General features: G+C 36.1%; 3 protein-coding genes across 10 annotated transcripts in view; all 3 read right to left on the bottom strand.

Moving 5' to 3' along the window:
• Window positions 1-157: 157 nt before the first annotated feature.
• LOC124448998 lies at window positions 158-2474 on the bottom strand (the record flags this gene model as incomplete). Its single annotated transcript, XM_046999940.1, has 1 exon — window positions 158-2474. A coding segment is annotated over one exon (1848 nt), but the record flags the coding sequence as incomplete, so codon positions are not given.
• A 20-nt stretch (window positions 2475-2494) lies between these two features.
• The window catches only part of LOC124449641, a 43004-nt gene continuing 17601 nt past the window's right edge, over window positions 2495-27897 (bottom strand). The window contains exons 3-4 of one of the 3 annotated variants that reach the window (XR_006949462.1): window positions 4945-5028; window positions 2495-2557 (exon numbers count right to left, since the gene is read on the bottom strand). Coding sequence is in view for 1 of the 3 variants with exons in the window: in XM_047000595.1 (XP_046856551.1) it covers window positions 17965-18043; window positions 25340-25478 (218 nt within the window). In the remaining 2 variants the exon portion in view is untranslated. Of the gene's footprint in view, window positions 2558-4944; window positions 5029-17910; window positions 18044-25339; window positions 25479-27897 lie in introns of those variants that run through there. The other 2 variants (XM_047000595.1, XR_006949464.1) reach the window with 2 other exon arrangements.
• On the bottom strand, window positions 7789-16795 carry LOC124449634 (tyrosine aminotransferase-like). Of its 6 annotated transcripts, XM_047000581.1 has the most exons (14): window positions 15826-16048; window positions 14911-14950; window positions 14430-14576; window positions 13391-13495; window positions 12781-12848; window positions 11954-12112; window positions 11551-11689; window positions 11412-11464; window positions 10760-10842; window positions 10619-10688; window positions 9395-9523; window positions 9137-9220; window positions 8957-9054; window positions 7789-8401 (listed from the first exon to the last, which is right to left on the bottom strand). In XM_047000581.1, exons 3-14 carry the CDS (start codon window positions 14566-14568, stop codon window positions 8287-8289), a joined length of 1242 nt encoding a protein of 413 aa, XP_046856537.1. In that variant the 5' UTR covers window positions 14569-14576; window positions 14911-14950; window positions 15826-16048; the 3' UTR covers window positions 7789-8286. The 6 variants fall into 6 exon arrangements, with proteins under 6 accessions (XP_046856537.1, XP_046856535.1, XP_046856536.1 ...); XM_047000579.1 differs by lacking the exons at window positions 14911-14950; window positions 15826-16048 and adding an exon at window positions 16689-16795; XM_047000580.1 differs by lacking the exon at window positions 14911-14950.

Here is a 27897-nt window from a genome sequence, read left to right as displayed (position 1 = left end):
TCTCAAATGGACCTACATTTATTGAAGATTACCAAACGTGGTAGGATACAGGGTAAAACTTACTGTTTCTTTTGCTTTCTTTTAAATTGGGGGTGAAATCTCATTAAAAAATTCAAGCATAAGCTAAGAGAAGAACAAAAGAAGAACAAAAAAAAGATTTAAAGAAAATCCCAATGTGTTTGTCTTTATAAACCTCTAGAGCAATAGAAACAAAAGTCTCGACGTTCGTGCTTATTTTACTCGTGTGAACCAAGCTTAAATATTATTACTTCAGTAATGCAGAAAGTGATTGTGTTCGCGAATGAGAAGTTAATTACAAACTAATTGTCTTCACAACATTTCAAATGTGTAAGATAATTAGTAGATTTTTGTAAATGTGGTGGATGGTAAACAGGGAAATAAAGTATTTTGCTACTACGAAAAATATTTTAAGTAAAGTAATTTTTACCATGGAAAACTTGTATTTTATTGGTCAATAAACTGCAATGAAACAAGAACAAGAAAAAAGGTATAAAATATTGTCTAAAAACTCAAACTTATTTAGATACAAAAGACATTCACCTATTTCAGAAATTTATCAAAATTGTTAATGATTGTATAAACCTTTAAATTATAAATTTTAAATTTTACAAATTCATCGTCCAATGTAGTCCAAACAAACATTGATGAGTTATAACGTTCCATAACTTAATGAAATTTCGTGTCTTAGACATACTTTTGTCCAAAAGGTAAAACTTCAGCAATAGCTCCATTCGTGATTTATTCATTAAAGGAAGATATGTCCATGAAGAACTATTTCCCATTTCGAAACACTCCACTGATTTAAGTTCTTCATCTTTATCATTCCGACCTCCCATGACAACAATTGTATCACCAGTTATAACTGCACAACATCCCCATCTCTTTTCCAACATGGATGGTAAGACTGTAATCTTACCTGTTTTGATGTCATACATGATAACACTGTTCAACTTTTTTCTTCCACCATGACCTCCAAGAAGAACAACTTGATCTCTCCATGGAACTGTTGCCATTCTATACATTGGAAAAGGTAATGGAGGCATTTCCTTAAATGTAAAGGTCCTTGGATCAAACTCCAAAACACTGGACAAAACTTTGAAATGTTTTCCCACTCCTCCAAAAATAAGAACTTTATCATCAACAACAACAGCTTCATGGTAATACCGTAGTTCAGGCATATGACACAACTGTTTTAAAACATGAGATGTTGTACCAGCAATATTTATTTCACTGATCAAATCTGATGATTTATAATTAATAACTCCTCCAATGAAAAGGATTTGTTGTTTATAAACAACAGTTCGATGACTTTGACATTCATAAGGAAGCTCTGTGGGAAATTTTCTCCATGTCAAAGGAAACTGTTTTATATTCAATGTCTCTATTGACTTGCAGCAAGATCCTCCAACAACAAATAAATTATCATCATAAATAAATGATGAAGGCGAGTCGTGTACATTTTCCATTGATGCAATCTCAAACCATTTCTTCTCCTTCCATGAAAAAATTTCAACACTCTTTATATAACCACGTGAGTAACCTCCAGCAACCAAAATATCACTTCTTAATAAAGCCATAACTAATTCAACTGGTGATGTCAATGTTGGAGCAAAATGTTCATTTATAGTCATCTTGCCCAAAAGTTCAAACATCTTGGTTTTCATTTTTCCCATTTCTTGGGAAGATTCAATCAAATTTTTATCCCAAGACTCGACAGGAAATTCCTTGCGCCTGTCCTGTATTGGATTGAACATTTTACCGTCGCCAAGTTCAATACATGGCCAAGTTGGTAAATGATCGTGATTCTGGTTGATCCTTAAAATAAACTGATATAAATGATGGTTGAGAAGAATGACAGACTTTATGTTTTCAATTCTTTGGGATTTTTTGAACATCGCTCTCATGCCACCACCGATAAAAACAGAGAACATTTTACGAACACCGTCCAATTCATGCAGTTCTTCTATATAAGATAAACATAAACCAATGACAATCTCCTGATGCTCCGGACATTCAAAAATTTGTGCCATGATCTTAACAATAACGGCAAATATTCTGTCCTCCAAGCTTAAATTTTTGTTGTTGAAAGCTCTTGTTGCTTCTTCACGAGATTTTTTAAATCGTTCCTTTGCCCTTTCAAAAACCTTTGAATGTTGTATTGCAGTGGAAAGATCATACCTGGTGGTGATGGCAGTACAAGTTGCCTGGGGCTCATCATTATTACTTGCTTCTTCACATTCTCTATCACTTTCTACGTCGTCAATGCAATTAAAAAGTAGAATAAATCCTTCTTTCAAGAAAGTCAAACTGGAGGAAAGGTCTATTTTCGAAAGATTATCTAGCTTTGTTTCGATTTCGTGTAAATCTCGTTTGATAAGTTCGCGAAATACTTCATTACCAACATCACCGTTTTCTAGCCTGTCTGCTGCAGTATCTCGGGCTTTGTTCGTAAAAATTGAAATATAGAGACAGTAAGTTTTCCATGGCGTTTTGATGATTTGTACTCGTAGAGCTTGTGTATAAATCTATTGCGTCTCTGTCAAAAACAAAACATTAGTAAAATTAGCTGTGTTTGTATGAATACTCGATTCAAATAAAATGTTTATTTCTTTTAAAATTTCAACCAATCATATTAATATATATTAATATAATTACAGCAACGATTTACAGCATTTTCCATAATCAGATTTTACTTTTGCAAGAAAATTTTGCAAATTACGAGGCAAAAAAAAGAAATCGATAATGAAAGAAAAGGGAATTTTAAAATACGAACAAAATCGAAATAAAACTTAATGCTCCTACTATGTTGTTGATTTAATGATAGTTTACCTGCAAATATTCAAGAGTTACTTTGCAACCCTTTACATGACACTAAATGACTATTTTCTTGAGAAAACCGCTGAAGAAAACTGCATTTTTGCGAGTTAGTGATCATTTTTGACAAGTGTGAAACTAAACTAACCGAACGAGATCTTATGAAAACTAGAGCACCATTCCTTCAAAATTATCCTAGATCTCTCTCTGCAGTAAGGTTTTGCAAAGAGTAGACGATAGTTATAGTCCACTATTTATTCCCGTTATTTCATCGATTCTGTATCGTTTGTGTGTGTTTGAAGTCATGAAAATTGATGTGTGTAGCGACTTGTAAAGTGTATTTATTAGCTAACATTAAATATGGCTCAAAGTCTACATTGTCAAGTGACGAAAGTAAAAAAGCGACAACGAGGGAAATACATCGAAGTGAGAGCTTTTGAAGGAGAAGGAAAGTTTATTCAAATTAGGAAAACTAACAATAATGAGGGAAATTCTGTGTGGAAACCGTAACCACTTTTCTGGCTGATTCTGCTCTAGTTTATTAATTTTGCATCTATATTATATATTGTATTTGTTGTTACAATAGTTTGTGTCGATCAGTACGTCGTGCTTTAATTTATAAGACTAAACTCACTTTGACCTTTTCAACAGAATTCATTCAATGATATTTAGTGCAGCTAGTGCTTACGTTTTATTGATAACGTTGACAATCTTCAGTTTGTCGAATGACCTTTGCAATGTTAGGAAATTTTCTATATTTTAAAAAGCAATTTATTCTGCGTTGTAGACTGTTGTTCATGCGTCTTCAAACATGCATTTGCAAAGCTCACAAAAAACTCAATTTCCGCAGCTAATGGCATACGGCGAGTGGGAGATTACAGTTTGACATACAGAGTGAGTGGGGGACTACAGTGTGACATAGAATCAGTGGGGACTACAGTGACACATAGGTTGAGTGGGAGACTACAGTATGACATAGGGTGAGTAGGGGATTACAGTGTGACATAGGGTGAGTGGGTGACTACAGTGAGACATAGAGTGAATGGGGGACTACAGTGTGACATAGAGTGAGTGGGGGAATACAGAGAGACACATAGGGTGAGTGGGTTACTGCAGTGTGGCATAGTGTGAGTCAAACGCAACGCTTAAAAAACACAATGAACCTAACAAAACGAACAACACAACAACAGCAGCAACGCACTTATATCAAAGTTACGTCTGAGACTATCTCGAGTATCGTTACGACAATACAACATACGTGTCGCACATAAACCAATCACAACACTACTACAAACGTACTAACAAACGTCAAAGACAAAGAGCGCTAAGGTGCAGTTTACAGAATAAACTGCTCCGACTGATACGTCTTCTACATCGGTGTGACTTAAACAAAAGACTTACTGAACACAAACGAGGAAAAAAGAAACAAGACAAAACTAATCGCAGTGCAGAGCATCAACAACTGACAAAACACAGCATTCATTGGGACTAGGCAAAATGCTTTACTTACAGCACTGACTACAGACAATGGAGGGCTTACGTTAGAGAGTTGGTATACCTACTTAGAACAAATCCACTGAACAGATCACAACAATTACCAGCACTTTTCGAAAACGACTTATTCACAACCTCAAACATTACTTTCGTGATGACAATACACAATTGATACCCAAAAATTTCCTTTACAGACAATACGATGACGTATGAACAAGACAACAAATACCGCTAACGTTGTAGAAAGGTCATTCAACATCAACACCAACAGTCTTTTTCAGGACTCTCTTAACCTAAACAATGTACATCTACAAACATGCAACGATACTTCTGAGTTCAAACTTTAAACAAATAATGTTGATAAAATAAAGTCATAATGAACGAATAAAGAAGAGAAACAACAATTTGCTCTGACCAAATGCGTTAAATAATTAAAAATTGCTCAATTAAAGACAACTACGTGTCACAAATTTGCTTTAGTATATACTTCTTACATTGCGTTTTGTCTTTATAAAGTTGGTTTTTCACAATAAGGAAAAATAGCGAATCTATATTATTCATTGAAAACTTATATGACGACATAAGAATTAAGTCATAAGAAACTATTTCATTCACCTTCCTCAAATATCTGTTTGTCTTTGTATTTATGGATTATTGGTGTATGAAGTTGCTCGCCAAACACAGACCTCTTTCAATCTTCTTGTTTTAACAGAAATAATGAAAAGTGATAAAACCCAAAAATCGCCCTTCTTTGCAAGCACAGATTGAATCATTGAAATGAGTGGAACAGCGGAAAACGGTTTTAAGTGAATTAGCCAAATTAACACGTATGATAATGGCAACGCCTAGTCCAAGAACGAATAAAATCTCTTTTATACTTCTTACACGCGCGGCTGTCACGAAAGGAAGAAACACGTGACTAAGTAAGAAAACAAAGGATATAAACTCTCGACATAGCTAACTAATATGGCTAAGTAATAAGCTTGGCTTTTTCTAAAGAAAAGAGAGAAAATGAACACTTGTTTTGGACAGTGTTTTTTTGAATGAATCGGCTTTTGTATTTTACAGCATTACAAAATTGTGATAAAAATTGCCTGGCAGTAGAAAAATTATGGCTAGGTATTAGCTAATTTTAGTATGACTAAAGGGTGCTCAAAAATGCAGAGGATTGTGCTTTATTGAACTTCATAATGGACTGGAGTACTAACCTTGCGTACTCATTTTTACAACCATTTTTTAAAAAATAGTGAGTAAATTTTTACAAGATAGAAGGTCATTGGTTTTTTAGTAACAAAATCATACTGTGCAAAGATTTCCAAACTAGTATATTATGATATACAAAAACCTTAGAATGGCTTTGTCAGTGAGTCATTAAAGTCATTGACTGTAAAATGATTAAACTATCACCAAAAATCTGAATGTTTATTTAATTCACTATGTGAGATATTAATTAGTCACTTTTCAAAAGCAGTATTCTAGAAAAGTTCACGACAGAATCTTAAATGTTTAAACTTCCATAGCACATCATTCAAATTTTAAAGTATTCGTTAGATGTAACCTTATTTTTTCACTAATTCGTTTGTATGCATATTGCCAAAATGTGAAGGCGTGCGTGGGTAGAAGGGTAGAAGAACATATCAAACATACCAAAAATGTCTCTATTGAAAGGAATCTTTTTGCGTACAAATTATCATGTAAAACTCACATTTAAAATAAAAATCAATGTATTTGTGACATCAATCTTTTGCCTTGCTATTTTTATTACTTTTTGTCCTTCTGGTGAGTGGTGACAATAGAAGAACGGCATAAGAACGCCTTAGGAAGAGAAACGAGAATTCAGCAGACCGAATGCATGGAGGAACTAACTTGCACTCAATCTAAGACAAGTTCCTGACACAAATTAGTCCAAAGAAGGTTGGAAGCAAGGGGGGAGGTTTCTCACTCATACGTGCTCATCGAGTGTGAATCAGAAATTGTGCTCTTACGTATCAACGGCAGACTCGTCTATCGACAGTAAGATTTTTGCTAAATAATTTCAAATCAAGTAGTGGAGTGAAAATGTCTTGGAATAGTCATGAAATGAATTTGAAGGCCCACTCAGCGAGTGTGCTTTTAGAAGGGAGCTTTGTTTAGTCGAAAAACCTGGGCTGGATAGTACATCTCAAATCCGGAATGCCATTATTTAGATATCATATGATACAATGACATAGAAATTCCGACATATTGACAACAATGTGAATTTCTAAAGAAATATTTAAAATTCAAACAACCGCTGGGGGTAAATAACAAGACAGTGTAAATTGTATAAATCATTGATACTTGAATGCATAAAAAGATTTTCAATGTCTACAAAATGTGGTTATAATAAAGTAATGATAATCTTATATAAAATCATGAATGTGTAAAATGAAGAGAAACAACAATTTAGGCTGACCAAGTGTGTGGGAGTAATTAGGCTCAATCTAGATTCACAATTTTCTTATAAGACAAGTTCCCGTCAAAATTTATCTAAAACTGTTAGTATTTTCTTAGTTAACTACATTTTTTCTTAATAATGTTGGCTTTTTGGTATGGTGAACAGGGAATCTATTTCATTGATGAAAGGTTTGCATGACGACACAACATTTAAAAATGCGAGAAGATTTCACTAACCTTTGTTTAAATTTTATATTCTTTGTATTTATATAGATTGCTGGCGTCTGAAGTCGTTCCCCAAACGCAGGCTTCTTTTTGTTCTCCTTTCAAAAAAATTATAAGAAATGAAGACACATGTATTCACCTTTCGTTTCTTCTTTCGGTATCGCATAGCATTGAAATGAATATGACAATGTTTTAAGGCGAAATGTGATCAACGCTGCGTGTGACCAACGCCACGAACCAATAAAATTCTTTCTAAGGGGCTGCTTACATGATCCCGGCTAACCGGGATTCAGTGAGGCGTAAAATCATTTCGATGCATTGAGAAGAGTCGAAACTTCAAGCGTAAAAATTACAACTGTTTGTTAAGCGCCGCAAGTAATGCCTGTTGTAATTTTCAGATTAGGACAAATTTTTTGTTCGATTTTGAATGTTATGCGTATAGTTATTAAATCAGAATATTGTGAAAGTGTTGAAGAACATTCATCTGATGATAAGTATTAAATCCTTTCCATTTGCAAAAATCATTTAACGCTTGGCTGAATCCCGGCTACCCGGGATCATGTAAACAGCCCCTAAAATCCTTCCTCGCGCGGGAGCCACGAAAACAACAAACACGTGAACATGAAACCACTGTGTATAAGTCCATTTTACCATCTTTACGCTTTTCATCACTTGCAAATGATGCGAAAATTAGATCAATTTTGGAGAAAATACCGTTTCAAGTATGAAAACATCGGACATAAAATCACAACAAAATCAATAAAATAGGGATTTTTCTCAAGAAACGGTAAACTAGAGTAAAAAACAAAAGAAAGCAAATCCTTTGTCGCCTTATAATATTACCAAGACCACCATTAATAAAAGATATACACAAATATTCACAACTACATTGATTAATATAATAAATATACTTCTAGCATTCTAGAAAAACCTTAAAAAAGGGGAACACTACCTGTGAAAAAAATTTTTTGAAGCCATGATTATATCCCAGACACGCGTGTGTAGTCAATCACTTTTCTCTCAGTGAGAGAATCTCGAAACACTAAACACGCGTGTCTGGGGTGGAATATCACGTGTCTAGTTAAGATTTGGCTTCAATTAATTGCCTCAGGTAGCGTTCCATGTATTATAGTTCAATGGTTTTGACACAAACTGGAACGCTAATCTTTTAGCCATTTTTGATTTGGCACAGACTAAAAACATACAGAAGCCGCCATCGCCATATTTTTGAGTTTTAGAAGTTCTATGATATTATTTTGAAATATCAATAACCGTTGACGTGATAAATCCCAATCCCATGATCCATGTGTCCATTGGTCAAAGCGTTCTTTCGATGATCACGACAAAACTGCGCGATCCTCTCGCAAGCGACTCGCGCGACTTCCACGGGACATGTGAGGACAACGCGAAAAAAGTTGGGGCATTGAAAACACTGTACAGAAGAAAATAAGAAAAATACTTTGATTAATTTTCTCTACTATGCAAGTGTTTCTGCGCTGGCCAAAATAACAAAAGAAGTCTACACTGTAACGAAATGAATAATGATAATGATCTAAAACATAGCGTGGAAGGACCAGACTTGTTTGTTGGATTTTTTATGCACACTTCAACAACCTTCTTGACATCATTAAGAGCAGTAAAGTAGAGACATAATGACAGCCATGCAAAGAAACAAGAACCAAACAAAATTCCCAAAAACTTGGCAAAAATCGAAATTTTTCTGGATTTGCATCAAAGTGTTACGGACAAATGTCATGTGTACTTAAATATCGATAAAGGATAGTGCCCAATTATGTACATAGGTCTACCTAACTATCCACTTGGCTATACCTCACTGTACAAAACTATCGACTTAGGTGTACCTAACTATTCACTTCAGTTAAATAAATGTCTACTTGGGATAAGTATAACGACATACATGTCTCAAATAAAAATAAGATGAAGTAACATGGATATATGCATGGTTGAACGACAGTGAGGAACTTACCGTTGCTGGCAAAACAAAACTGATTGTTCGGCCATCAATTTCTGTGTAAAATCAACATCATCTTTCACGTTGTGTAACCTATCAACTTTGATACCGATCTAAAATAAAACCGACACGTTTTAAAGAGATTATGATTAAGATTATGAACGAGCAAAAAGAAAATTGACAAGTTTCTCTTACCAACATATACATAGCACCTTGTGAGCGGACTGGATAAAGTTCTGAAAGTAATGAAAGACTTTCGTAGAATATATTTGATGTTTTCTAAATGACATAATGATAAAATGTGACGAAATTCTTGGTTTTAAATTTTTTAATCAATGATGAGTTGGTTAAGTTCTATATACATTGACGGACCTGAAGTTTTTTAACTTATATTTGAAGGACCCCACCTCCACCAAGAAGTCCGCCATTGTTCTTGAAAAGTAAGTACTTTACCTTCATAAGATTGAGTGTTTTTTCAAAGAACTGAGTCGGACAATCGGAAAGAATCGTCGGTAGTGCAGCCTGTATCACCGAACATGGACCAACAATAACCTGACAGAGACGTCGTAAGGCTTGTCTTATCTAAAACACAGTTAAAAAAATAATTAAGTATTTTGCAATCATTGCATTCTTAACATCAATCACCAACAGCCATCGTTTGAAGTTGAGGTAAATGCGTTTCTCTAGAATGTTTATTCTCCCTGAACGTCTGGAGTAATGGCGAAGCAAGACCTTAATTTTTACTTCTGCAATTCTACTTTTTTAAGAAAATTATACAGTCAAACTTGTATTAAGCGGAAACCCTCGGCGAACCGACTAGCGTCCGCTTAATGGAGGTGTCCGTTTAACAGAGATACTTGTCACCAGGCCTCTCTCTGTTAAAAATAACATAAATGGTAAAATCAACAATTAAACGGTGCAGATATATTTAGAAATGACTTCAGTTAATAATAACAAAACTGAGAAATATTTTTGGTAATATTTAGTAATATTCAGTAAATAAGTGGCTGAACAAAGATTTTGTTGCAAAGTCATCTTTTTTAGACAACGACAAACTACATTTGACATTGACAAGTTATGTTTAATAATAATTGGTAAAAAATTTCATGTTTGATATAATTATTTTATCTTCAATGCACTTGCATTATGAAAAATGTCTTCGTACTTGTTAAGACAGTATGTTTATGACTAACATTATGTCTGTAGATAACATGAAATATTTTGAAAAATTGTTCGTTAAACACAGGTTTTTATGTTATTGGATAATTTTGTGTCCACGTCTGCTCAATAGAGGTTTCATTCCTACGAATTATACATGATTCTGGACTTTACAAAGTGTCTGTTCAATACAGGGCCGCTAAATGCAGGGCCGCTTTATACAGCTTTGACTGTAGTTCATATCTTTAGAAAATATTTTTTCCCATTTTTTTCCGGGAGATAAACACAAAAATTTTGCGTTGGAGTAAAAACAGGCTGACTTAGCTATGGATCTGGAGTCATAACTATCTCAATACGATGGCGATTAACATGACAACGAAAAAACAATGATTGTACCGTTGATTTTAATGAATACCTAAAAAATGTTTTCCTTCAACTTCGACTTTAAACAGCCAAAGATATAAATTCTTGATGGTATTAATGGAGTCTAGTCCATAACTACAAGCGATATATTCATACCTTAAAACCAAAGGAATTATTTCTGTCGTGAATTACAATCCATCCGATACGCCAACCTGGCACCAAGAACCTGTCATTGACACACAACGTTTATATGGTCTCCTCAAAATGACGTAATGCAATAGAAATGCGCATGCTCACCTTTTGGCAATGCCACCGACAACTAGAACAGGAACATTTTTTGTTAAACTTCCCATGCTATGGAAAGGCTCTTTGCCGAATGTCTGAAGGAAATAAGAGAGAAAGTTGATTTAGTTCAAGCCTCATTCAGTGTTGCAAAGCCTTATCACCTTCTCGGGCAGTACCAATAAAATTTAGAACCCAACCCCCTGCATGTCTAACAACCGTGTCGATGTGAGGCAAGGATGCCATCTTGAAAGATGTCTTTACAAACCAATCCTAACAAACATTTAAAAATGAAATCTAGAGTACATGAGCGTTTCAGCTCTATATCAACTCAGGAAAAGCAGATATTAGTCGTAATATAAACATCCTCAAGTTTCCCACCTTTCAAAATGGTGACTTGTCTCACTCGTTTTTTAAATTTCGACAGAGTCAGACAACTAGTATGTATATTGAATTCTATGTCATTGGGGTTTACAAATATTTTGTTATGCAACCCGCAGGGCTGCACGCCCATTTCATTCAGTTTAATTTTACCCAACTTCGAGATGCACAATTATTTTGAAGCGTTCATGTCTAAGCGAATATTACAATCGTGATGACTTTACATTAGTTAAAACATGAACGTATTTAAAAGTCGTCACGTGACATGCAATTAACAAACACTTACGACATGCGCGTAAACTTCATCACAGAGAACTGGGACGCGGTATTTTTCAGCAACTGTAAGAAAATAAGACCAATATGAATGCACGAAGTTTGTTGGACAAATTGGCGGAAAAAACTTGTACATGTCTTGAGATATTTACTGTTCAAAATTTCTTCCAAATGTTCTCTTTTGTACACAGAACCACAGGGATTTGATGGGTTGACAACGACAATAAGCTTTGTTCTCTCGTCAATAAGTGAAGCCATACCGTCCAAGTCGGCTTCCCAACCATTTTCAGGCTGAAAATTATGAATAATCATTATTCATTTGAACATAAAGTCCAAAGCAAGACTCGAGGTTAGTTTTAACGGATTCCTTCGAACTATTGAAACTTTGATTTCAATTAAGTATTTAATTAGAACTGTCTTTGATCTCCAGTATCACAATTAAAATATAATTAGAACAGTGTTTAATCTTCATTATCATAATTAGCACACAATAAAAACAGTCTTTAGTCGTAAGCAGTAACGTAAACGTAATATCTTTAATTTGTACAAACTTACAAACAGCTTATAAGATCGTGCTTCAATCCCCCTCGATCCACAGATGCATTTGTAAAGAGAGAAACCAGGTCTTGGAATTAGGATGTTATAACCACGATCAACTAGGGCGCTCAATGCTATCTCGATTGCTCCAGAGCAACCGCTGGCCAAGACAACATCCTGTAAAGAAAGCAACATAAATATAGAAGTATAGGCGTTTTCATAGAATTTTTCATGTGAAAGTTTCCGACTCTCTTATTTCTGTCAAAGTCAGGTAGAGCCGCTTTCTAAGATCTCCTCACCTTGATAGACATAGTACATTTTAAGTAGGCGCATACAGTACTCGCATTCCCCGTATTTATAATGGTGAGATTAAAACACGTAAAAATTAAACGAACTTTCTTCCATATCGACAACTTATTGAGAGGAGGGAAGAGAGAAGTGTATTCAACAAGGATGCTAAGACCCTGTGTAAACTAAAAACCGTTTTTCAAGAATATTATTTATTGCAAATGATTTAATGCAAGCAAACAACTACATTTTGCTTGACCATTGTCAATGAGTTGTATTTAATGGAATTTAGTGGAATGCCAAAACTTGAGGGGGAAGGCAGAAGGGGGAAGAGGATAAAAAGTCAGCTTTCTCTGTCTTCATAAGAGGAGGGAGTCCTTTATGCTGACATAGGCATCAATAAAGGTTCGTTTTTGTAGAGCTAGGCAGCTTGAAGTAAAATTATAGACGATGGCTTTAGGGCAACAACAAAACATGTTGACATGAATAACTCCTAAATACTCTTTCAATATCACTATCAACAAGTGTCCCTATTGGTATGGAGCAGGAATATGTACCTCAGCATCCACGATGTATTCAGGTGTTGAACTGTATTTTGCAACGGCATTTCGTGCCTCTTTGCATCCTACAAAAACAAATACAGATGATTGTATACGACTGGAATAGTGGAACACACAGAGGTTGTGTAAAAAAAAATTCCATCCTATATCCAATGCAAATCCCGAACATAAAATTCCTTTAACTTCCGTTAGCCTCCTAGGGTATGTATTACAGCTGAATCGCGCAAGTTGTAAAAATCTTGTGATTTTGATTGAATTCATTTCAAAGGCATCGTCGAAGAACTGGCATATTTTGTCATTTCAAAATGTTGAAGGATTTTATACAGCCTTTGTATTACAAAGACAATCAATGTTTTTGAAAAAGCGTTCTTTTAATGGACTTATTTGTTCCGAAAAATTAAAACAAAGTCTAACAATTGTTATCATAGTAAAAAAAAACAATTAGCTTAAGATTTAGGAAAAACTATTTTGCACTGTTGTTTAGCTAGCAGATTCTGTTTTGAAACCAATTTCGTTGAGTAATATTTTTGAACACAAATTTTTTTTTGTGGTGGGAAGGATATGATTAGGGTTAATTCTTGTGATCAAAGCTGTCGGTGTAACTAATCATAGGCTGGCTTGTAGCCGTTGTTTTTTCCTGACTTTATTGCGTCACAGAGCGCCCGAACACATTCTTCACTTGGTGGTAGGTTGCCAAAAACTGTGGGATCACCTGGAATATAAAAAATATTCACAACGATAACTCAGTCGTGCACGGTTTTTGGAAGGTTACTTTCGTACAAGTTGGCTCCGAAGGTGAGGAGGTTGCACCGAACCCAGATAATGCTAATGAAACTTCACATGTTTGTAGATGTAGATCGTCCAGGATAGTAGAGTCCTGAGAAGAACTGTTGATGTTGATGTTGACTGACGTTTCAACAACCTTAGCGATAGTCATCTTCAGAGTCAGGTTTACAAACATGTAACGACATTCCTGTGTTCAAACCATTTACTTTAGTAATGAAACTTCATCATCTTTGAGCTAATTGTCCAAGATTAAATATTAGTTTCCTTTTTAAAAGCTTTTTTGACTCTTTAGAAAAATACTGTCCATTAGATACCGTCGTCCAAAGACCTAGCTGTCACACGTAGATTTAGAAACACAAGCGTACAGAAGCTATCTCTTCTGTGGGGGCATTTATTTTCCCCCCCAACTCACAATAAAGGTTCCACCGTATTTTAGCTCGACTAACGTTAAAAAGTTACTCAACTTTTCAGTGTCCAAACTTTCTTTGAGGGCACCTGCTCCCCTCCCCATCACATACGCCTATGTTTAGAAACTTTGAAAAAAATATTATCCATTATAGATACCGTCACCAAGAGACCTGACGGGTTTTGTAATTATTTCAAAAACGGCAACAATTTAAACAGGGCAATAAATAGAATGAAACGTTATTTGAAATCCAACGAAGTTTCTTTTTTGTTAAGATAATACAATCATCCAAAAGAATTGTGAAGTCGCCTGGACGGCGTTCTCGAGGGTTAATGACGCTAGAGATAAGTCTACCACTGAGCGAACACAGAAATCGCTAATTCGACATTAGATCTGATTTAAACCGCTTACTTCGAATGCTGCCACTACGAAATAAAATCTGAAAACTACTCACCAACAGTGAGACGAATCACCTCCAATTGAGGATTTTCCTCGATGTGCATTGTCTCCACAACATTTCTTATAGGATTAAACGTGTTCTGTGCTGTATACGACACTGGGATGTCCCAATCTCTTGGTTCACACGTACTCATTCTGCATACTACATACACCAAAAAGAACATGACGTCATTGATTTATTTTCGAATAAACTTATTGATTCCGGTGAAGGGGACAGAGTCAGAAGTTATATCCCATGTTCTTCGTGGTACTAACTCCTTGTCTTACAAATACAAGTAATTGATCCCTTACCCAAACCATAGATCTTAATCTTACAGTTCCAGGATATGGCCTACAAGAAGTCAGCAGGACAGAGCTGAATATATGAATATTATCCCCCACCCCCTTCACACCCAATTAGCGTTTTAGTTTCGCACCTGAATAAACTAAGCTGCACGTGGCTCTCACGAAGACTAAAGTTTAAGATTTCAACTTACTGAATTTGCAGTGCCTCGCTCTCACATGTCCTTAATTACACTGAAGTACATAAAACAATGAGAAAATGATAGCAAAATTAGTATATCGCTCCAAAAATAGTGCAACCGATTTTTAGTAATCTGTACTCTGTAAATTAGCTATTATCAGCGACATGTTGGATTTTAACGGCGTTTAGAGTAAAGCCGATATCGGACAAGACACTTAAAAGCTTTTTTATGTGATGCAACACTTTGAAAGTCAAAGCAGAAGCACAGACAAAAAGCGTTTTTAGTGATATCTGTGATTTACAGACACTCGGAAAATATGCATGAAGAATACAAGAAAAGTCTTTGTAGGACCCAATACACAAAAATAGGAGCGTCGAGAAACATGGCGCTCACACAAAAATCACACGAGATGATTTTCTGCATTTCATAGTACTCTGTGCGGAAAGAATATAATTGTTGCCCTCCAACATTACTTTGTATGTCATGAACAGGATTTTGAAACTCGTTGTTCATGAAATCTTTGCATTTACTGTAAACGGTTTAACTATCCTCTGCCGTGGAGCTTTGAGGTCGAATGTGGTCTGCTATCACAGAGCAACGCGTCGAAACCAACCTTTCATGATTTACTCCATAAACTTAAATTTTCCACCAAAATTGCTATTCATGTCTTTAGAAAATGAATTATAGAATTGTTTTTTTCCAGTGAATGAACACAAAAATATTTTCATCGTAGGAGTAAAAAACCGACAGCCTCTCCTACGGTTGGTGTGTATCATTCGTGTCGTCGCGACGCACAGTTTTTGCACAATTAAAGTTTTTACGAAGTTAACATTATTGCCACTAAAGGGTGGTTTAAACAAACGTAGCTACAGACATACAAAATCTAAGTTGATCGTGCCATGTCATAATGCCATTGAATTTAAATACCTTATTGAGTGGAGTTGTTTGGCAGCATTTCTGATGTGGAATCTGATCTTTAAACGCAAGATAATCCGAACAATTTGCTTTAACTTAACTGATTTTCCATCACCATGAAGAATTAGCTAAAAGAGGCTCGTCAAATGAATCAGTGAACGTTCGTGGTTTCAATCTAGACAAGCGTGCAACTGTGGTATGTGGTGCCACGAGGTCAGTCAGACGTTTAAATTATGCTTTTTAAAAGTTTAATCACCGGGTGTATTTTAAATACAAGTCAATTGCTCACGTTTAAATATTCATCAACAAAATTAATATAGGGAAGCCATGAAAAAGTGTGTTTTCTCCGAAAAGTCAGTTGAAAGTCGCAGTTTTTTGGCTTTTGCTGTGCAAACATTTCTGTTTTCATTCACTGCAGGAAGAAAAATGAATGAAAATAATTTTCTAAATAAATGAATGCCAATTTTGCTGTAAAATTTGCATTGTAGTGGTAAAAGTTCAGGCTGACTTCATCACTGGTAAGAGGCTGTTCAGTGGTAGCAAAATACTTGAAACGTAACTGATTATTCTCAATCCTGAACGAAAACCAAGGTAGAAATAGAGATGAGATTTGCATAGTATGGAGCCAAAAAAACAAAATTCTGCCACGTTGTTTGTGGTGACTTCGGGGATATTAAAAATATTAAAGGCACGCGAATCTCCACTAAACTATTTAATCCTACCGAAACTATGAGTAATTTAGTAAGGTTGAAGTGGTTGACAACAAACAAGAGCCGAATTCACGAATACATTTTTAGTTAGATAACAAAGAGTTTTACATCAATTCTACACAAAGTGACGAACAATCTATCGTTACAAATAAAAACAATACACACCTTGTTCCATCGATAAAGTTTTACAGGAATCAACAGAAACTAACAATTATAGCAGTTACGTTTGAAAAGATCTACGTTCAAACAAAATTGGACAGTTCTGGCCAAATGTTTTCGCACACCTTCGTCTAGCCAATCAACGGCCATAGAGCAACCAATCAAATCAACGTTGCCACGGAGACACCGCCTGTTCAGCATTAAAGCATAAATATTTAACTGTTCAAAAAAGTTGTTACATATCTAAAAAAGGAAGTTTGACGGATATAAGACACTTCTTTCTAATTAAAACGCAAATTCTACCTTTTATTGAATATTGCGTTTTAAAATGGTTTGCCCTCTTGAAAATGTCCAACTGTAGTTTGCAAGAAAACACGTGTTCATGGGAGGAGCTACTACACCTACCTTACACCCTCCTCCCCTCTCCCTCCCCCTGACAAAGACGATTTCGTGTTTGGCCAATATCTTCCCTTTAACAAAAAATATCGCCATATTCGTTAAAACCCCGAATAAATTCAAAACTAAGAAGAGTATATCGCCACTTTAATACGAATTATATAAAAGAAATATCGCTCTCCGGCCCATGGTGCATAGGCCAAAAGCGCTATGTAAGGCGGGATGGTTTGTTGAAAATATACAGACGTCATCGTTAATTGTTGGGTAATTAGACGAAATATTCTTAAAGTCAGCTTTTCATTGTCAACAGATATTAAGTTTATCGTGCACACATAATTTGAATCCTTATTCAACCAATGACTAATTTTCATGTCGAAAAATGATGAACAAAAGCTTTCACATTAACGGTCGTTTTCATCAACGAACATGCCACTGACCAGAGAGAAGACCCATGGGATTTTTGACCTGGGAATTATTGACCTATAGGATGTTTGACCTGGGCGGTTATCACGCCAGGGATTATTTTGATCGGAGAAGTTATGACCCACAGGGCTTTTTTGACCTGAGTTAACTCATGGGATTTTTGTTCTGGGAATGTAAGACCCATGGGATATTTGGACCAGAGAAGTCATAAATCCTAGAATTTTTGACCCGGGAAGTAAAGATCTATGGATGTTCTTGACATGGGAAGTTATGCCTTACCCACAGCTCCCGAATGCACCTAAAAATTATCCCCCCCTGAATGCCAACAGAACACACATTCAACCCTTTTCATTTCAACACAAACTAAAAATACTTAAATTTGCATAAAGATTCACTAATTTTTCTGTTATTTTTGATTTACAATGTGATACGGTTAAAAAATCATTGTCTACACCTCAAAGTCTTAACTTGTTGAAGATTTATATGCTGCCACAACAACAATTCCAATGCTGATTGCTGCAGGTATCACCCAAGACAACGCACTATAAAATATCAAAAACAATTTATCACATCAATATAAACAATTCATTCTTCATGTTTACTTCGGCAATTGGTCCCAATGATTATCATTTCTAATTCCCATGGTAATGCAATGAGCCCCCTGCCATGTTAAGACTGATACTGCCTACATCCCATGCCCCTGCCATGCATCCCCAAGTTATAACTGTTTACTACCCAATGTTAATACTGTATACTCCTCATTATCACCTTCTACTGCCCAGATGGTGAACCTTGAATGTCAATAATACTAACCCCTCTCAAAAATAACACACTAAAATAGAGACTTTGTCGTGGTGAGAAATCTGAAAATAATTCTAAATATAGAAAATATCATAGTGAATGGTAAAAGTAATATAATAAGTTGATAGTTCTTAAAAGAACTGTTTTAAGTAAAGAGCACTAACCCAATAGTTCTAAATTAAACGAAACGATGCATTTAATTTAGAACTATTGGGTTAGTGCTCTTTACTTAAAACAGTTCTTTTATAAACTATCAACTTATTATATTACTTTTAGTATTCACTATGGTATTTGAAAAACTTTAGAACTATTTTCAAATAACATACTGTCCAGTGTCCACCTTCAACACATTCCCCCCGTTAATATTTGAGCATAACGTCGGCCTATCTTAAAGCACTTTTTGTTTTTCTCTCTGGATCCTCCTAAAAATGAGAGATTATGAAAGCTTACATGAGTTAATTTGCTTAAAAAGAATAAATAACAATATTACAATATCGATGTTCTTTTAATATCACATATTAAGAAAATGGTTTGAACACTGAAGTATAAGTTCATGTTTCTAGATATTGACTGTCCAAGTTATTTGAGTCCTAAAAAGGACAATTAGTGTGTTCAACAGTCATTCTCAACACCCATAAGGATGGATGATGTACAAAGACAAATATGTCAGTAGCACACCATTCTCTGACACACTCCTTATGCAAGACGATTTCAAATGTCTAATATTTCAATATTACATATAAATTTAAGCATCAATTTTACTTTTGCCACAGTGTCTAAACGAACAGTAGTCCCATTCTATTGAAATTTTTGTGTAGCACATATCTTATTATGCATGTGATTAGCATAGTGGCAGCCAGTCAATTGTATTTTCTTATCAATAGAAGCGTTTTGGTGGCTAGCGGCAGCCAGTAATCTAATTTAAATATACAGCACAAAGTTGCACAGTGGAGTGAGACTACTGCTTGTTTTTATAATGAGCTTTTGCTGATTTGGGTAATGAATGAAGAAGTAGATTCGTACCAGTACATGATCAGGCGCTCTATCCTCCTAAAAATTAAACATCATCTCATTAGTAAAAGATTACAGTTGTCATGGTGATGTGTAAGACAGAATGATATGCTAATAGGCGTTTTTATAAAATTATTTGTGTAAAAAGCCCCCAATCTTTCATTTTGTTAAAATCGGGTTAGGGCCGTTGCTTTCTCAGGTGTCCTACACTTGAAAGATATGACACATTTTATGTAGGTGCAAACGTTACTTGCATTTACCCCCCGGCAATTTAAATGGTGAGACTGAAACACTTAAATCTCAAATGAACTTTGTTCCTTATTGAAAACGTATTGAGAGGAGGGGGGAGTGGGGTGGTGAGAGAAGTGTATTCAACAAGGATGCCATAACCCTGTGTAAATTAAAAATCGTTGCTTAAGAATATTACTCACTGCAAATGATATAACGAGATGAAACGCAAAAAAACAGCCACATGTTGGTTAACCGTTGTTAATGAGTTGTATTTTAGAGAAATATACTATGGAATGCCAAATCTTGGTGGAGGGGCAGAAAGGGGGTAGGAGAGGATGAAAAGTTAGATTTTTCTGCCTTCATAAGAAGGAATCCTTCATGTTAAAGTAGACATCAATAAAGCTGCTTGAAGTAAAATTAGACACGATGGCTATAGGAAAACAAACATGCTAACATGAATTTCTCCCAACTACTCTTTGAATATCACTATTAACAAGTGTCCCTATAGTTATGGAGCAGGAATATGTATCTCAGCGTCCACGATGTATTCAAGTGTTGAACTGTATTATGCAACGGCATTTCGTGCCTCTTTGCATCCTGCAAAAACAAATACAGATGATTGTATATGACTGGAATAGTAGAACACCCACAGTGTGTATCAAAATGACAGCAATGCTTACATTTGTGAAGCAAACACTGACAATTGTCAAACCATTCTTTCCACATTCCTCCAATCATAAAACAAATTCTAAATTTGTACGTCATGTAAGCTAGAACAATGCAGCGAAATTCCACTTTATGTGGTACTATCAATCAGTTCCATTACGAATGGTTCAAGTAGCCACAGAGCAACGAATATTTATCGTGTTAGGTTACAGTAAGGAAACTTACACTGTTTATTAGTACAATGTATTAAAAAAGTCTTTGAAGACTACACAAATTTCAGCTACTGTCCAATGCAAATCCCGAACATGCAAATCCCGATCATGAAACTCCTTTAAATTTCGTTCAGCCTCCTAGGGGATAATTTACTGCTGACAAGTGCAAATTTTAAACATCTTGTGATTTTGAATTCATTCCAAAGTCATCGTCAGAAAATTCCAATATTTTGTGATGTCTAAATGTTGAAGAATTTTATACACCCTTTGTATTACAAAGAGAATCAATCTTTTTAAAAAGTGTTCTTTAACTGGAGTTATTTGTTCCAAAAGTTTAAAATACAGTCTAACTATTGTTATCATTGTAAAAAAAGAATTGGCAAGAACTATTTTGCACTATTATTTTGCTAGAAGATTCTACTTACAATCCAGTTTCATTAAATGATATTTGTGAAGATCGATTCCGGGGGGTGAAGCACTATTGTTTTGCTAGAAAATTCTGCATGGAATCCAATTTTGATAAATGATATTTTTGAAGATAAATTTCACAGGAGGGTTAGGGTCCAGGGGTGATTGAAGCACTCAAAGCAATTGATGTAGCTAACCATGAGCTGGCTTGTAGCAGTTGTCCTTTCCTGACTTTATTGCGTCACAGAGCGCCCAAACACATTCCTTATTTGGTGGTAAATTGACAAAAACTGTGGGATCACCTGGAATATAAAAAATATTCTCAACGATAACTCAGTCATGCAAGGTTTTTGGAAGATTATCTTGAAACAATTTGGCTCCAAAGGGGGGTTGCACCGAACCCAGATAATGCTATTGAAACTTTCTCAGCTTTGAATTAACTTTCCACATTAAATATTAGTTTTCGCACAATCTGTGCGACGTACTTGTTCGCTGTTCTCAAACTTCACACTAACGATGGGACTGTATTTTGAATATATAATTTTGACACTTCAATAAGATATTTACAGTGTTGTGCACGATTTTACGTTCCAAGCGTTGGTTCTTCGCGATACGGAATAATTAAATTGATCTCGTTAAGTTTACGGACAACCGTCAATCCTAGAACTGCGATTTCGAACTTTATTGACTTCTGTAATACAACTCTAATTCATCAAATTTGTATGACCAGTTCATACACCAATAACGTCAACTTTTCCGAACTCCCAAACCAACGCTAGCAAGCTATATTTATATATAATTACTCGGAAGTGGTTTAAGGCGTTTACATATGAGAATTGATATGCCGGAAGGTTTGCTTTGTTAGGTCTATTATATATTTTACCCTCTAATTTCTTACACACGACACATTTGCTCAGAATTGATTTTACCTTCTTTTTTGCCTTGTGAAATCCAGAACCTTGACCTTATCTCTGCTAAAGTTGCCCTAATTCCGCTATGATGTACCTTCTTGTGGCAATGTTCAACTATTAATTCCGCCAATCTACATTCCTTTGGTAATAAGATTGGAAACTTCGTTTCCTCTTCCAAGTCTGAATCTGCTAGCCTAACCTGACATTTTAGTCACCCTCATCTTCTACTACCTTGAGTTCTACCTCTAACTGCTTAAACTTATTCTCCTTCTTTACCCTGTCTTGTGAAGCCTACAACAAAAGTTTTCTGCTTTACTTATCTCCTTACTCCCTAATTCCGTGAAGCTTAAATCTTCATGCTTTCCTTTGATTTTAACGATCAAATTCCTGACAAATCGTGTGACCCATGCCGTTACACGGAATAATTTTTCAACCCTACTGTACCACTCTACAGAGATCACGTTCTGAATATCCATTTCTTCGTTAGTATCTACTACTAATAGTGCCGTTCGCTTTTCTACTTCTTTACTCTCCCCAGTTACGCCTACCTCTGATTGTGGCCATTCTCTTTCTACGCTACTCAGCCACCTTGGTCCTGTCCACCAAAGTGATTGCTCTAGTATCTTCGACGCAAACACTCCCCTGCCTCCTAAATCAGCGGAATTTCCATTCCTGGACAATGTCCCCACTTCTCCTTCTGTGTTATTGATAAGATTTCATTTACTCTATGTCTAACAAACTGTTTCCACTCACCGCGAATCTGAATCCAATATAATGCTGTAATAGTATCTAGCCAGTACATTGCTTCTATTTTCCCTACTTGGCCTACTAAAGCTTTCCGCACAGATTCCATTAACTTTGCTAACATCAGCGCTGACATTAGTTCTAAGCGCGGTATAGTAAGCTTCTTCAGCGGCGCAACTCTAGTTTTTGCTGTTAACAATTTCACAAAGACTCCAACACTCGTGCGACAAACAAAATATACTAGCGCGCAATACGCTTTCTCGTTTGCATAACCAAACCCGTGAAGTTCACAAGATCGAATTTTGCCCTTCACACCACTATAGATGCATCTATTTAGCTTAATAGTCTTAACACGGTTAAGATCTTCAATCCATTCAGTGTATAGACTGGCGTGCTTTCCGCTTATATCGTCATCCCAATCAATCTTTTCTACGCACAACTGTTGAAACAAGATTTTCATCAAAACTATTACGCAGCTAATTAATCCTAGCGGATCAAATATCTTTGCTAGTGCGCTCACCAGGTTTCGTTTAGTTAACTTCTTGTCACCCAAGTCTACTACAAACTTTTGTAGGTCGAACATGATTATTGTCGCATTACCAGCCTATACCTAAAACTTTTGTGTAATCATCGTTATTTTGAATTCCCAAACTCCATCGTGTGAATGTTTCATCGTCTGGATCTGTCGCCTGCACGACATTATTCACGAATTCACGCTGTTCTATATGCGCTCGTACGTTTGCGTCATTTGTCATCCATTTCCTTAATTTAAACCCGCCTTGAGACATTCTAAATTTCGCCTTTTCATATAAATCGTTCGTTTCGCTTTTGCCCCGAAACTAAGTCATCAACGTAAAATCCTTCATTCAATTTTTGAGCAAGCACTGGATGCGATTCTGCAAACTGCGCTATGTGATGCCTAACCGTGGCGTTGAGTAAAAAAGAGCGACGCATTTAATCCAAACACTACTCTGCAAAACCTGTAAACAACAACCTCTAAATTAGCATTAGTCGCATCTCTAACCCACAGAAATCTTAAATAGTCCCTGTCTGCTTTGTCTACTTCTACGTTCAAAAATGCTTTCTCTATGTCTCCTACTAAGGCCACTCTGTTCTCTCTAAATCTAATTAATTTATCAAACAACAACGGTGTTAATGACGGTCCTACATGAAGACAGTCATTCAAAGAAGTCCCTTTCTTACCCTCCTTTGATGATGCATCATACACTATTCTTAGCTTAGTTGTTTTGCGTATAACCGCTTGATGGGGAAGATAATGAACATTCATCCGCGGTTCTGACTCGTCAACCCTTTCAATGACTCCCATTTTTAGTTGATCCCTGATAATTTTATCATATTCCATTAACAAATCAGGCTCATTTGACAAACGCTTAATTTGCCCTTTCATGCGTGCTAAACTATTGGCATAGTTACTTGGTAAATGCCCATGACCCTGCTTCCACGGCAATTTAACAGAGTACTTATGCCCATTAAACTCAATTTTATCTAACAAGGCTTCGTGCACATCGTCAGTTTCCCTGACCCCAAGTGTTTCTAAATCCCATAACTTGTTCACCTGCAAAACTAAATTAACATGTGCATTTTTGATTTTCGAGCTCCCTTTCAATGGACCGCTTGCAACCCATCCTAAACATGTGTCAATCGCAACTGGCTCATCCTTTTTGCCCCTAATTATTTCTCCTTTCTGAAAAGCCCAAAGGTTATATGCTCCTATCAAAACATCCACTTCCAACATCTCCGGCTTCAAACTTACATCTGACAAAAACAAGTTTTTCAAATGAGAATACTGCTCCTTAGCCACCTCAATATGCTCATTTTTTACCGTACAAATACGTGGAACTACTAATGCCTCTAAACGAATTTTGCAATTACCCCTGATGGGACCTCGCAATTGACGACCTCTGTCATCTTACTTTCATTTGTTCCACCACCAAAAGTGTTGACCTCTAACCATTCCCGTCTTGCTACATTAAGCTTCGCATCTTGTTTTCCTTGTTTGTGACGAAAGACTTCTGAATTCCCTAGTCAAAAAGCCCTCACACTCTCTTCCTATTCTGACCTACAAGAATTCCTTGCGCAGTCTGCAAGGCTACCCTAGTGTTTGTACTCACATGCACGTTACTCACATTTACCAGGATGAAAGAAGACGTGAAACAAAGGAAAACAAAATTAAGACAGAAAAATCTTGCGAACTAAAGGAAACTGCACAAACGCTAAATTTATTGCTGGAGAAGTTGAGCCTTGTTCGAAATCAGGCATTCACCGTCAACGAGCCAAAACCTTTGCAAGAAGCGCTTGACTACGCAAATAAAATGCACGAGATCTTAAATGGAAATTGCCCAGTCAGTGAAGGTTTGCCAATTAAAAATAGTCTAACAAAAAAGCGTTTGAAAGTAACAAGTGTGGAGTATCATCAAGTATTTCATAAAAAACTGCCTCTTCGTCGCAAAAAGAAGCATGCAAATAACTATATCACAACAATGATCCCAGACATAAGTCAAAAGTGCGCTGTATCATCAAACAAGGTGAGATAATTTTCATTTTGGCAACCTCGACTGACGAGTTCTTTTTTACAAATTATAATTTTCACTCACAATTTACGTCCCAGAATGCACTTGAAGAGCCAGTTGAGCAAGAATTGTTGTATGAGAGTGAAATAGAGGAAATCCAGGCATCACAAGAAAGAACTGAGGTACCGCCAATCAACAACTTGGAACAACAAGAAAGGTCAGTGATTCATTGCAAAACGAGCTGAAATTGTGAATGTATCTTGATGCACTATGTTCTTAAATAATATAGCAACTACACTGATACTTGCAAACAGTCGACATACAATTCATTGTTTCTGACTCCAAGACAACGAATAAATGCATTTACAGAAAGACAGTGTCTTGGGAATACTGTGCTGGAATTTGGTCCTGTGAATGTACCAACAGTAGATCTTTGGTCACTTGTCAGTCCAAAAGACATAACTAAAAAAGAATTAAAATTATTGAAAAAGAAGTCACCACATTCAAACTTGGTTGGCTGACTGACTCTGTAAGAGAAAAAAGCGTCTAATATAGTCTTCTTATTTATCATTATAAGTAATTGTTTATAACCATGAGTGTTATGTACACGTAAAACTGGAGAGGAAACTCTTCAAACTATGCTTTCTTTTGATTTTAGATAATTGACTCTTTTTTGTGGAGTTTGACTGAAAACTACACTACTGTTCTTGCAGCAGAATCATTTATTTCAGAGATTGTTAAAAACAACTCAAGCACAAGATGAACATGGGCTAATATATCTTTTCACCAAACCAAAATTATCCTTTTTCCAATCAACATCCATGGCATTTATTGGACACTATTGGTAAGTATTTGAGCTAAATAATTACTCTACTTTGACTCACTTGGAGGAAGTGCAGACAAAAAGACACCTAATACACAGATGATGTATCACATAAACAAACTAAGGTAATTATGAAACTTGATCTTAAAAGATTTGCCCAAAAATCATTTTCACAAACAAACAAAACAAACAACATTTATATACCGGCCAGTATTAATCCCCGCCAGGGGGGTTGACCGGTCCATGAATTTTTCCACGCCACACGTCTCTATCTCTCGCCACATCTCTCGTTATACCCATCGCCTTCATATCACTGTTCACAGCATCCATCCATCTCTTTCTCGGTCTACCTCGTTTGCGGACTCCATCAACATTCATATGCAACGTTCTACGAATTTCAGCACTTTCTTCCTCCTTTCCACATGCCCAAACCACTTCAAACGCTGGCGCCTTACCCAATTCTCGATACACTCACACAACTCTTCTCTAATCTCTTCACTTCGAATCCTATCCATCAACGTTACACCACACATCATCCTAAGCATTCTCCTTTCCGTCGACGCCAATTTTCTCAGGTCCTCTGCTTTCGGCGCCCAACACTCTGCTCCATATCCCAAAACACTTCTAACACATGCCTTATACAATTCCCCCTTCTGCTTCAACGAAGTCGACTTTCCGCACAACATTCCCGACAACTCTCTAAAACTCCACCACGCTGCTTGAACTCTGTTCCTCACCGCTTGCTCGCAAACTCCACAATCATTTAACACATCGCCCAGATATTTAAACTCCGATACACCTTCCAAACTCACGTCACCCAGTTCAAACCGTTCAATCGCGACTTGCCCACCACTTCGACACGTCCCGCACTCAAAATCAGTTACTCTTGTCAATGCACCACGGACACCTGAACATCTTCCATGAACCCACTTACTGCATTTCCCACACATTATCGAATTCACTCCAACTCTTTTCCCACACACACACCACATGGCCATTTATCACTGTCCTTCACCTCCACCTGCCTCGAGCATCTCATGCCCTTCGTCTTTGCCTCATTCACTTTCAGTCCCTTGACTTCTATTGCCGTTTTCCATTCTCGGTACCATTCCATGACTTTCTGGAATCATTTTCAACAATCAATAATATCATTCATGAGGTCATTGTTTGTCACTGCTTTAGTGCTTTGGTAGATGTAAAAACAGGTTGGAACTCAAGCTCATGGCAATGTTTTGAGCCACTCCATTGTAAACAGGAAGATATGTATAACTGTGGAGTGTACATATGCTTGGTAAGCTTAAAATAGCCTAACTTTACTTGAATAGCTATTTTTACAAACATGATCATTCAATAACTGCTCATTTTGCATCAGTTTCCCCGATGTCTAGCCCTTGGCTTGGATCAAAAACCAGCAAACATGGAGACTGAGAGAAAACAAATCCTTTCAACAATACTTGGGTCTTGCTATGATGATATCACACGGTAAGGCATAAATAACATTTGGTTGAATATTTTTATATGGAATTCATTATGAATATCTTAGGAAGCGAAATGTGGCTGTTTGCAAAATATGCAGAGAGGATGACAATGAAGACTGGCTGAGTTGTGATCAATGTGGTCAATTTTTTCATGCAAGTTGCCTTAATGTTGACTTTGCCATAACCTTGTCAACACATTTTAGATGCAGATAAAATTATCATAAATATTATTTGACATGCAACAAAATCATTGTTATGCTGTCAGTGCAAATTGTGCAATTAAAATGAGTGCTTCAAAATATAGGAATGTGTGAATGATAAATACTTTAATTCAAGGTAAAATGAACTGGAAAATTTAATTGATTCGGCACGATTGTGCTTTCTACTAATTGAGTTACAGACATGTTATGGAAAGTTTGAAACTGTTGATGAAATGTTACATTAAACTACAAGTTTTACAAATATATCTGAAATAAAATGGCTTATTCTTATTTCTTACCTTTACGATGATTCTTCTGGCCAAAAATTTTCAAAATTCATGTAAATGTGTCTACATGATTACTCTGATACGAAATTCATA

The sequence above is a fragment of the Xenia sp. Carnegie-2017 genome, unplaced genomic scaffold, assembly GCF_021976095.1.
Source record: "Xenia sp. Carnegie-2017 unplaced genomic scaffold, XeniaSp_v1 HiC_scaffold_23, whole genome shotgun sequence".
Classification (NCBI taxonomy): domain Eukaryota; kingdom Metazoa; phylum Cnidaria; class Anthozoa; order Malacalcyonacea; family Xeniidae; genus Xenia; species Xenia sp. Carnegie-2017.
The sequence above is the reverse complement of the archived record's forward strand: the minus strand, read 5'-3'. Positions and strand labels throughout refer to the sequence as shown.

Excerpts from the sequence above, each read along its gene's own strand:
- LOC124449634 (XM_047000578.1), bottom strand. The coding sequence starts at position 14,598 with ATGTTCTTTTTGGTGTATGTAGTATGCAGAATGAGTACGTGTGAACCA. Across the intron at positions 12,849-13,390 it reads CGGCTACAAGCCAGCCTATG|GATGCAAAGAGGCACGAAAT; the intron begins ATTAGTTACACC and ends TTGTTTTTGTAG. Across the intron at positions 8,402-8,956 it reads GTTTTGTTTTGCCAGCAACG|TGTTTTCAATGCCCCAACTT; the intron begins GTAAGTTCCTCA and ends TCTTCTGTACAG.